We start from the raw sequence: 12,550 nt of genomic DNA on the forward strand, positions 1-12,550 counted from the left end.
GTCAAAAGACCAACTGGACCTTCTTTGCCTGTTTGCACACATTTCTTTGAAGGATTGCAAAGATATCGTCTGAATATCGATATCGAGATATTGGGAAAAAATATCGAGATATTCATTTTTGTCAATATCTCCCACCCCTAATCACAATACTATGCTGTATCCTTTCCCCCCAACCCCTAAGAAATGGATCATGTGAGCTCCACTGCCTTCACTTCCTATTGGTATTCGCTGTGTCACATCACTTCTAGACTTGTCTGTTGTCAATGCAAATTGCCTATTCTAATTGAAGTGTGAATATGGTGCGGCCAAGTCCTCTTGGGAAGTTAGTATTTACTAGGAGTGTAATGGTGCACAAAAATGAATGTTCGGTGTGCTCCTTGGTTTTAAAGTCACATTTCGTTGTGTTTTCAGTACAGTGGGGGGTGGGAAACAAAACATGAAATTAATTATTCTTAAATTATATTATTAAACAGTGGATTACTGAACAAACTATGACTGTCTTTAAATAAAACAAATCTGTCAATACTATGTCAACCACTGCACAAAAAACAGTTCTCACAGCAGTTTATGGTTCTTTTGTTAATGGGGAAATAGATTAGAATAGCTTCCACTTTTGGATGCAAAATATATTTGCAAAATGTATATTTTTCTCAGAATTATTGAGCTTCCATTTTATTACGTTCCACCTTTTTGACGTACATGTGCTTGTACGTGTGGTCAAGTACAAGTGAATGACAAGGTACATTTAGTGTAACCTTTACATAAAGTACAAGGTGGTCGTTTAGTGAAGAATTTTAACAGAAATTCTTTGTGAAATGGAAACACTGGCGTGACTAAAATGTACATATAAGGATATGACTGTAAGACGTACATTTCAACAAATTCAACTTTTTTTCAGGTAGGTCTAACTAGTTTTCTAAGACGCATACAGTTCGGTTTATTAACCACTAGAGTGCCAAATGTTACGGACTGCAGCTTTAATTCATTTATGATCTGTAAAGTGTTGACAATTATACATTATCCTGATCATCCACTTCATCAGTATTAAACCCCCTCCCTTCTGGCCATAGGTACAGCATACCCATGTGTAGATATGTGTAGCATACCAAGACAAATTCCTATCAACTGTATTGTTGAAATGGCTAAATACATTTTGAACTGGAAGAAAGGCAAGTTCTAGTAAGAGCTTTGTCATACAGCCATACGTGTTTTGAACAAACAATCCTTTCAATGCACATAGAGCATCAGCCACTGGTGATCCCTTTGTCATTGTTTGTGACTTGGTGTGTTTTTTTATTGTATAATTTTGTAATTTTTTATATAATAATTTCCTCTTTGAGGACAAATAAATAGGAATAATCTATGAATACACTGTTCTAAACAGACAGGACAGTGTCACGTGGTAACCATTTATTTTTTATTTTTTGCCCAGTCAGAATGATTACACAGTTTGAATTTTGCAAAAAACGCAATAGTTTAGTTTAGTATAGGTTGTTTACCAACATGTTGTGTTTGACAGCAATGTGCTTGTTGTGCTATCAACTCATTTAAAGTCCCCTGATGTTCTATTATGTTGCTACCTGCTGAACTGCCTACCTACACAGTACTTTTGGGAATCATATAAGCTTGAAATACACTAACGATGCGCCTTGGTTTTGAGACACAGTCATTGTCATAATGGGATCATTAGTGCTTCTATAACAAGAACCTGGACAAATCTGTATGCACAAATCCCAGCATCTGCTCTACTGTAGATAGCATGTAAGATGTATTAATAGAATGTTTGTTTATCCCCCCCCCCCCCCCCCCCCCAGTTTTGTAGTACTGAAGGTGGGTGAAGAGGATGTGTATGTTATGCCTTATTATTGTTGTATGTTATTTCTTGGCAATTCCAATCTCGTTGACTAAATATAGGCCACCCTCATATGAGATGCATCCTCCGCTTGATAGGAGGGAAGATGTTGTCGGTTTCATGCTGGCCAGTGCCATTACTGAATCATTTTCATTGGGCCACTGACTGAAATCTAACCTCGGATGAATTCAAATGTATTTTTAATGTCCATTTTGCCCAAATGTAGTCTTATATGCCTCATAAGTTCAAACACGTTGCTAACAGCCCTGCAAGCTACAGTCGAGTTGGAGGAATAGATATTATATAGTGGTGTTCATCATAAGGAAGGATTTTTTGCTAATGTTTTTCTGTCAGTTATGACTGCTGCGACCAATCACGTTCCTCTTCCTCCAGGCTCAACCTCAGACTGAAGACTGAACCATACCCGCTTGTTTTGGACACTTGACTGCGTTTGAGCTTCAAGATTAAATGCACACATTTGATACAGAACCGATAAAGATGATGTAAGAAATTTTAGGTAAAGTACCACTACCGATGGGAGTTAAATGTTTGTGGTTCTGTTCACTGATTATGATTCCTTAAAGATTCCATTAACAATACTTTAACAATAAGATCTTACTGTGAACAGTTAATCCATGCATTACGTTTCCTTTTTACATTTAGTTTTTCTGACCTCGTAATGTTTAATCAATGACAGACTTCTCTCTAGTGATAAAGGCTGCATTTACACTGCAAGTCTTAATGCACAGACAGATCCGATTATTATTATTTTTTGGCCGACTGTTTACACTCACTTTAGACAGGACTGGTATCCGATATCGGTGTTTACATTCATTCCTTCCCGCCCAATTTGATTTTCGGTGATTGTTTTACTATCCACATGGTAGACCCTGGTTTTGAATGGCCGTGCTATTAAAATTATTTATATAATTCATGTCGGGTGGTCATGATTATTTTCCAGCATGGACAAGATAACAGCTGTCATGACTCATGAATGTTTTGCAGCACAAAATCTGACGGTACAGATATATAGTCCGGAAATAATTTTCATTTATCTACAGCTCAGATCTAGAATTCTGAAGTGAAATAAAGTAGCCTTAATATATATATTTTTATTGATTTTGAATGAATTAACCAGAGAGCGCGAGAGCGAGTGAGTAACCCAATAGTGAAGCTTGTTAGGCCCTGTTTACACGAGAACTCTTGAGGGTGAAAACGTACAAATATTTTATCAGATGTGCCTTTCGTTTAGACGGCGACAGCGTTTTTGGGGCTTAAAAACGCAAAAAAGTGAAACCACCCTCCAGTGTGGAAATCTTAAAAACGCTCCATCGTCGCGTTTCCGTTTAAAGGGTAAAAAAACACAAAAGTCTGCTAGACAGTGAAGGCACCGATCTGCTCACGGTGGCTCTCATTGCGTACGCGTTTACGTCACAGGCATGCGCCAGTACAGGAAAATAACAAACCATTATCAAACTAAAATATAGCTAGTATTAATTTCATTGACAAATAAAATAAAAATCTGTCATTTTTGAGCGACACGCGAAGAGCACCGAGGGTTAAAGCAGCAGCTTTACCATATTAAACATGAAAAACAGTGTCAGCGTCTCTTTCACTTTCAGTGCTTCACATTGCCACCTAGCCGCCTGGAGTGCACACTACATCGAATTTCACACACTTTTGCGTAACATATGCACGCAGATTTCCTCCCCATAACGCTCGTCTAAATGCAGAATGAAAAGTGATAACGCCACTTTTGTGTTTTCTCTTCAGATCGTTTCCGTGTAAACATAGCCTTAGTTTAATTACAGCGAAGTGATCACCAATAGCGTTTTCAACTGAAGATTTTGTATGCATTTTGGCCGTTCATTTACTTGACACTGCCATTTTGGGGGCCTGAAAACGCAAGCTTTTGAAACGATACTGCTTTCGTTTCCATGTGAACAACAGAAACGCGAATTTGTGAAAACTGTGACATGCGCATGCGTGTTATGTGTTCATTCTATAGGCACATAGTGTCTCCACTAACTACTGGCCTCGTATGAATACAGCTTTTCTAATCGTTTTTACAGGTCTGTGTGAACGGATTTGTGGAAAACAGAAAGGAAAACCTACGCTAGCCGTCACAGTTGTTCTGCCTCTGGATATAGTCCAATCAGCGTCAAGTCGCACCGCCCCTTTTTGGGTAATTTCACTCTGGCCGAGAATCGCCCAATATCCAGAGTGTTCCCATAGACTTCCATACAATTTTTTTTTTTGAACTGCAGGCACTGCAATGCATTCTGGGTTCCGGGGGGGCTAGCACTAATGTGCTTTCGTCATCATACGTAACCTTCACTTGTGCAGCGATTGGTGGAAACAAATAAACCCCTATTAATAATCTTTAAGCTGAAGTGACATCCAATAATTTCCTCTGTGCATAATTTACATTTCACTGACATATTCTCCATCTGTAAATGTTAGAAAGTCAAGCAAATATTTCCATTTTTCTGTTAGGAGTGGACAAGCCTTCTGCAAGCTAAACTTCCGTGAACGAGCGCCGCCGCGTGCATGCGCGCCAAACAGACAGAGCGCAACAGAATATAAGCTCAATTTTTCTGATTAAAATATACATTAACAATAAAATATAAATAGATTTTGCTAAAATCTTTGTTGTTGAATATTTTTTGCTGTTGGTGAACATAAATGTGCTATAGAATTTCAAACCTACAAGTGTATTTTTATGATGGCAGTTTTGTTTGTATTTATTTTCATTTTTAGTTTAGTGAATTTAATGTCTTCTTTAAAAAGCATATAGTGTGTAGTGTTTCTTAACAAAGTGGCATCACCAACTCAATAATACAGCGTTTTTAGTCATTTCTGTGGATCCGTGTGAGCGGGGATCATTTTGACGGTATTTTTTTTCTCACGTTTGTTGAGTTAACATCAGTGTCATTTAGGTCTGGCCAGCCAGAGACTCGGGGTCAATGGTGACTGGAGAAAATGTCAACAGGTTAGAGTTCATTACCATGTTGAGGACAAAGTGTCAAAGAAGTGACAGGTGGTTCATGGAAATACTGCTATTTGAGGAAGACTGTGTCCACAAACTCTCAAGACACGGCGCTTCTGTACTGAAAACATTACACGAAAACAGTCATCCCTGTCTATACAAGATTGTTTTATGATTGTGTTATTGGCTGACTCTGGATTTCATAACATAATATATTTCCAGAATGATGCTCTCTCTCTATTACACCCTGTATCAAAGCATTCACGAACCAAAATGATGAAAGAGGGCGCTCATGATTTCTGACATTTCAATTATAGATCTGAATGAAACCTACATGTCTGATTGGAGTTTAAAAAAGATAGTCAGAATGCACAGGATGGGTGGTTCATTGATATCTTGTATAATTTATGCATTTTATTTCATAGTTTGAAATGTACATTTAGAACAGTTCAACATTTACACTCACCAAGCTTTCAGCAAGTTACCCGCTATTATTTACAAGTCATCACTTTTACCAATAATTATAATAGTTTTTTAAAAAATATTTTGCTATGAATATTTTTCTATTAGTCTGCCTTAACATTGCTTTAATGCCTTACTAGTATTTTAGCATGTTATATTTCTGTCCCTTGCAGAGTGAATCCAGCATTTATATTTAGATGTTACTTCCGAAACTTTGCAGCATGCAATTGGCCATTGGTCCTCTTAGCAAAATAAAAAAACAGTCGTTTAATTCTATAGATTATATAGGCTATAGCCTCGAAAGCGAGCCAAGACCACTCCCCGTCACTTTGTCAGTTCAAAGTTCCTTTATCATCAATAAAGATGGCAACAATGCACAATAAAACACTTACATCGTGTACACTTTTTTTGTTAATGAGAGGTTACGCAAGCATTTTTGCGAAACAACATTTGTGCATAACTCAGCATATAAACTCTGGAGTTTTGAGCAATGAGACTCTGACTAACTTAAGCACCTCTAATTGGCCATTGCTTTCAAGAGATCAACAACTATGTCTGTGATTGGCTACATTGCTCACTGATGCAAGAACACATTGCAAATAGATACAGTTGATGTTCTCCAGAGTGCAAACACAAATATGCACGGGAGTGTTTGCCAAATCTGTTTTGCCAATATATAATTACAGTATCAACTGAGAGTGCTCTTGCTTAAGTTTGAGTGTGCTTGGCTCTAGCACTCCCGTAGAACCGGGCCTGACGAGAATAAACCTCATTGGTTCTTGTGGGAGCATAATAGTGCTGCGTAACACACGAGAATGAACCCCATTGGTTCATAAAAAAAGCTCAAACGTGCTGCGTAACACGAGAATGAACCTCATTGGCTCTTGCTGAAGCTTAAACATGCTTCATAACACGAGAATGAACCTCATTGGTTCTTGCACGTCAAGTGAACATTCTTGGGCTTCCGTTTAACACAGCTGATGTGTGAGTTGATGAATGTTATGTAATAAATCAATCTGTTCATCATATAAAGTGATCATGTTTTACGATCTTTATGAACTTTTTGAAGCGAACAGGCAGCGGACGCTGTTGCAGCAACTGCAGGCTCTGACAAACACACATAACAGCAAATTATACTTCTGCGTAATGTGTCTCTTTACAAGGAAAATGTGAATTTTGCCGGTATTCAGACAGTCTCATGCATACAGATACAGATTCGGGCTACAATGGCCTACGTAGGCGAAATTTGTTTGACTTTTCTAATCGTAAACACAGCCATGTTGAAGCCTGCAGTAATGTTATGGCAGACCTCTCTGCTTATTGTTTTCCGAGAATGTTGCACTTCTGTTTGTCATTGTGCACGAAACTTCACGCCAATAAATCATCAGAAATATTGCTGACTTGTGCGTGTCTCAAGCACCCTCTTTACGTTTGTCCTAATGCCTTTTAGTTGTCCGTGGATTTGCCTATATTTGGCGTTGAAAATGGAAACGTCACATGGAAAATCGATTTTACAATCGATTCAATGAACACTTATGTCTCAAAAATCGAACAGGATTTTTTCACAAAAGTGACAGTTGCTTAGCTGTCAACGGAGGGACAGAAAGCTCTCAGATTTCATTAAAATGATCTTCATTTGCATTCCGAAGATGAACGAAAGTCTTACGGGTTTGGAACAATGATGAGTAATGGAACAGTGTGAGTAAATGTTTTGTGAATCTGGCTCCAGAAGCTTATCTAGGGTGTTTAAAGTTTCTCCAGAACACTATGTGGCAACACATATTGTGGAATATTCTTCACGTTAAGCTACTGATGCAAATATATGAGAAACAAAATGACAATTAATCTTCACATTTTTGTGACCTGTGCTGTTTCACTGAAGGACTGGTTAATACCCAATACTACGATTGACACCATGACCTGCGCTGGCGTAAATATGCAAGAAAAAGCAACTATATATTTCCATTGTCATAGGGATAAAAATATATACTTTTTAATTATGTAAAATGCAGTTTCAGGCTTGGTATGAAATATGTATACCTGGTAAACAAACTCAATTCATCTGCTCTGAGCAGTTGACGTAAATTCTTAATTTTGGCTGTTCTTGAATCCTATGATGTCGAACCCGACATTCCCAATTACACTTTTGTGTATTTTGGATATTTTTTTTTTTTTTGCTGAATAAATGCCTTCAAGACATTTACCATACTGTTGGAAAGTCCATGTGGTTTCTCACTGATATTTTCCTACCGATGAAAACCTGACCTTACAGAGCTGTTTCATAGAGATGTTTCAGTCTCCCTTAATGTCCAAATGCAGCTAAGTATGTATTGGTTTCTTAACAGGGTGCTGTCACCGGGAGATTGAGTGTCTGGTTAACACATGATGTTCAAGGACTACAGATCTGGCCGAGCTGTAGGTGAGTTGATATGCATTCTGTCTGCTTGATGCACCATCAGAGACTCTTTAAGCTTCTCATTCACAGGCAGAGTGTAGATCTCACAGCAGAGAAAGGATTTGTTGGCAAGATCTCTGCTGCACAACTGATAAGACTGTCAGTGTTCCCATGAGAGGCTGCTTCTCAATAATAAGAGGTGTCTTCTCGAGTTCTTTGGCATTTATTCTGTCACGAACAGGTGGAAACGTCTGCTGGATCGCCACCGTTTTTTTTTTCGCTCTTGTTTGCGTTTTCTAAATGACAGGAAGTTTAGATTTCAGAGCTCGCCGGAACCTTTTATCAAGTTTTGGGAGATTAAGCTGAAAGAGTGAGTCTGATACCTGCTTCGGATCCGTTTGGCGAGCCAAGAGAGAAGTATAGGGTTTAGTCTATTCAGTCTATTAGAGTGTATAAATAGCCCCAATGTCTATGCCAGTGGAGGACTAGTGTATTTCAGAGGATAAATCACAAAAGCAGAGTTTCTGTATGAAATGCCAGGTAGCCAGATGGACATTGCTCAATCTCTTGTGTAAACCCTATTTGAACTCTGTCGCTTTGAGCTTTTTTTTCTGTGAGATAAAAGCTTTGTGCTTGTTAAACCTACTCGTTTCGTTGTATTTTTCATCATTTTTTTGGCTAAATGCATTCAAAAACGTTTTGACTCAATATTGACATCTGACATTCAGCGTGACGGACTGGTCTTACATCACTCAGGAGAATAAGTGTTCGAATTTAATTCTGGACAGGAGAATTGCCGGGCAACTGTGCGGAAATTAATTTCTTGAATGCGTGAGGAAGATGAGTGTGTCCTTTCTTATTAGGCTCTGTGTGGGCCATGCCGGTTGGCTGGCTCGTGTTGAATCTGTAGAGGGGTGTCCGGGCCGCCACACGGCTCTGCCCTCCCCATAGGTAGCCGGTTTATGTCGCACAGTCCTCGTGCAGCTGTATGGGGGCAGATTGCCTCATTTACACAGGAGCTTTTCTTCCACGTTCCCCTTATCTAGCTCAGCGCACAGAAACAGCGTTGACTGATCACTTCCTCTTTTGCACAATCAAGGACAGCCGATCCAGGAATGTATTTTAGTGCTTTCTCATAAGGTAATGCCAACTATACTATATGCCACAAAAAGAGAACTGAGAGTAGGGATGAGCTGTATACCGGTAATGCAAAAATACCGGTATATATTATATTACAAACGCTGCTTTAAATCATGTGTTGCCACGGGAGACAACTCATCAAATCTGGCTAAGCATTTGTCACTTGCTCATCCTGACTTGTTCAAATAGTTCAGAGATCGACCGGTGAGTCCATCATTCAACTGATTTAATTTAGACTTTTATTCACAACACTGATCAGCGCACATAAGTTACATAAGAGATTATCAATTAAATATGACAGATACGGTAAACACGAAAGCTCAAATGTGCTTGCATGACACGCTCGAACCAATGAAGTTTAGGTCTCTAAAATCATTTCAATTCACTTAACTTTTGAGGTTGGTTATTTGTCACCTGTGGTATCGATACCAAGGTATTAGATTCTGGTATCGTACCAAAGCCACAATTGTGGTATCGAGCCATCCCTAACTGAGAGTTTAAACATATTACAGTCAACATGAAATCCAAATTGTACCTAATACTTGTATTGTGAATTGCTCCGGTTCATATTATTGATAATCCTGAAAGGTTGCTCTGTTCCTGGGCCAAAATCTGAAGTCTTTGATCATTAGTTTGACATGTTCGTGACCGCCGATTAATGACCATTGTGATCAAATTTCACATATCTTATGATTTTTACTGTCAAATCAAAAACCAGTAGGAGCGCCGAACCTGATGACTCGATTAGTGAGACAACAATAAACCACTGCTTGCTCCACACACGCGTCTTCATTTTTCTTTTCATTTTCTTTTCAAGAAAAGCCACGATCAAAATTGCTAGCAATTTATATCCCGCATGTAAATGCTGCTCTCAGTCAACGAACGTGTCACGGACTGATGATGTCAAACTTTTTAACGCATCTTGACTGACGACGTACAGTTTGACATTAATGGCAAGTGAGATCTTACAGTGTGACATGGCTTACAGCAAGGATCATGTTCATACAGTGACAGCAACATCCGTAATGGTCTATTATAAACTGTACGTGTGCACCCGGCTTTAGTCATTTTTTATAAAAAATGTTAAAAAAAAATCTACTTTTATTCTGAAACATCTTCCTTTTTTTATGTAGGCTGTTGGATATTGTTAGCCAATAGCCAAGTAGCTGTTTGCCTCTGTCCATGTTACACCCTAATCAATTCCTGAGAGATAAAAGTTTTTCTTATTGAAAATCCTGTTGCAATGTCACATTATGCAAGAAAAATTGGTTGCAACTTGTGAATCATCATATGGATTTCAGTGGCTGAAGCAAATATGTAGCACAGTGGCTGATGTAAAGCCAATATAAAACCAGTTAATCCAATTATACAAATAGTATTTACAGTATGTTGATTCACTCTACCTAGAAAAGTTGAAAACAGAAGCTTTACATTATTGATTGAAAAAGCTATTGTTAAGTTTTTTAATTGTTATCAGGAGAATGACAATCAGTCTGGCGAGTAAACTAAAAAAAATTGCTAGCCAATGGCGATTCCATTGCCAAGGTGTGTGTAGAGGGTTGGTCTTTCATACTAATATATTTTAAATTGATTGACTCCAAGGCGAATGCACATAAAAGCACGGCTTTCCTCTCTCACAGCTCCCATGTTGCCCTTTATTTTAAATGGTCATTTTGCTATTGCTTTAAACTTAAATAATGGAGATGCAGGTGGCTAGAGAGTTCAACTTTACACCTAGTTAATTGGTTTTGCTTGAGGACTTGTGGGACTCCTGTTGCCCGTGAGGTGAAGGGCGCTGCTATTGAAATGCCCTTAGTCAATCAGTCACCTTAATGAATCCAGAGCTCTCATTGAACTGTCTCTGTAATATAACACATGCACGAGGACTGTAAAATGACAACTTTTGGGATTTGTTTTGCATTATTCTGTTGAATAAAGTGGAAGGCCTGCAATTAATTTAGTGCTTCCTTGCCTTGACATTAAAGCCAGTTAATGGCTTTAACTAATGGAAATTTTGATAACTATAACTATAAAAATAACTAACGAGTTTGGAGCTAGAACTAACGAATTGCAGTGGCATCGTTTGTCCTAAAAGTTCACAAAACAGAATCTGATTTTGTCCTTTAATTTGCCTCTTGAAATATGAGCTACATCTGCCTGGTTTTAAAATGGCCAAAACACCAAATGGCGCAGAACTGCAACTCGGCCTGCCAAAATCAAACCCAAAAGCCATTCAACTATTTTAACTGACTTTCACCACAAAACCTCTACAGTGCAGAAACCTCCCTCGCCGATACCAGTATTGTGAACTGGTGAAAAATTCTGTTGCCGTTCAGGTCCATCAGAGAAGTTCACTTCAGGTATTCTAATGTAGACACATTTATTTTTCTGGTATGGTCACAATATTGACATTCTCTCAGTTTACCCACCACCGGCCCCCAAAATGTATCCGGAAAGTAAGATCAAGGTTTTTTTCTTTTGGTTCCACTTTTAGTGATCGTTATAACCTTTTAATCTTGTCACATTTGTAATATATTAGTTACTTGGACTACAGTGTTATGTAGGGAGCTGTTGCAAAGTTTGTACGTGAATGTGGGGGCAGAGGCATCGAGATAGGGGTGTGACCCTTTTGAGTAGGGGCGTGTTTGTTTTGGTGATTTCAAATGTCAACAGTGTGTACTAGAAATCGCTTACTACACCTTTAAGGCCATGACATAACAAGTCGATGCGGATTGGTGTGTCACGGCCTTTAGACTTCTCTTCTCTTTGACAAAACACAAACACTGCTTCTAACATGGGTGGGAAAAAAAAATCTCGATCCCGCCCCTCCCAAAGATATACTTTACTTTCAGGATTAATTTAAAGGAGCATCAAATGAGATCCCTAAAATGACTCCAAACCGACAATGAGCTTTAACTGTTACTGTGTCATTAGTGCTGCTGAACGGGCCAAATATAGAAATGTACATAAAAAAAACTGTATAAGAAAAACTATCCATTATCTTAATGAAAACACAACTGCTCCAAACATCTGTTTGTTTATTCTAAAACCGCTTTGATGAAACTCAATAATTGATGCATTTAAAAGTTGCCAGTTTAAATGCTCACATATCTACATTTACCAGACATTGGCATGACGTGTGTTATAAAAAGAAAAAGAAAAGGAAAGTTGTCGTTATTGTGATGTTTTTTTTTAAACATTCATATACTTTTATTTTTTTAACCCAGAAGTTTTTGCATTTTTATTTAAAATGGACATTTATGCATTTAGCAGATACTTTTATGCAAAGCGAACTTTGCATGTTCATGCATTCCCTGGGAAGCGCCATGCTCTACTCTGCATCCAGGAATCCCTGTATTTTATATGATTCCTGTGCAGTGAATTCCCCTGGATGTATTTGAAATTCTCTTTTTGTCTGAGTTTCAAGGCCTTCAGGATTTATATTTAGGTGCTACACTTTTCAGATGTGGGTTGGACCAAATAATGGGCAGAATTCCAGTTAGCTATTGGGATTTTAATTGCTTTACTGACGCAGTGATTGGGGCTTGAGCTTCTCTTTATTGTAGCACACACCCCCCCCTCCCCCCACCACCACCACCCCACCCCCCATTTTCCCATTTACCGCGTTTTTCCCCCCAGTGAAAGGAAGACGTCCTGTAACGTAAAGAGATTCATGGCTTCTTTTTAATTCGACCAATAAGACTAGTATTTT

At 38.5% G+C, this 12,550-nt stretch overlaps 1 protein-coding gene across 10 annotated transcripts in view; it reads left to right on the forward strand.

Moving 5' to 3' along the window:
- The window catches only part of enox2 (ecto-NOX disulfide-thiol exchanger 2), a 275,039-nt gene that overhangs the window by 99,333 nt on the left and 163,156 nt on the right, over positions 1–12,550 (forward strand). For 5 of the 10 annotated variants that reach the window (XM_079630834.1, XM_079630827.1, XM_079630831.1 and 2 more), the window contains one exon: positions 7,649–7,722. The exons of the other annotated variants lie outside the window; for them this stretch is intronic. In XM_079630834.1, the coding sequence (XP_079486960.1) occupies positions 7,686–7,722 (37 nt within the window). In that variant the 5' untranslated portion in view covers positions 7,649–7,685. Of the gene's footprint in view, positions 1–7,648; positions 7,723–12,550 lie in introns of those variants that run through there. 10 annotated transcript variants of the gene reach the window in all.

Source organism: Phoxinus phoxinus (genome assembly GCF_949152265.1).
Source record: "Phoxinus phoxinus genome assembly, chromosome: 12".
Lineage (NCBI taxonomy): Eukaryota > Metazoa > Chordata > Actinopteri > Cypriniformes > Leuciscidae > Phoxinus > Phoxinus phoxinus.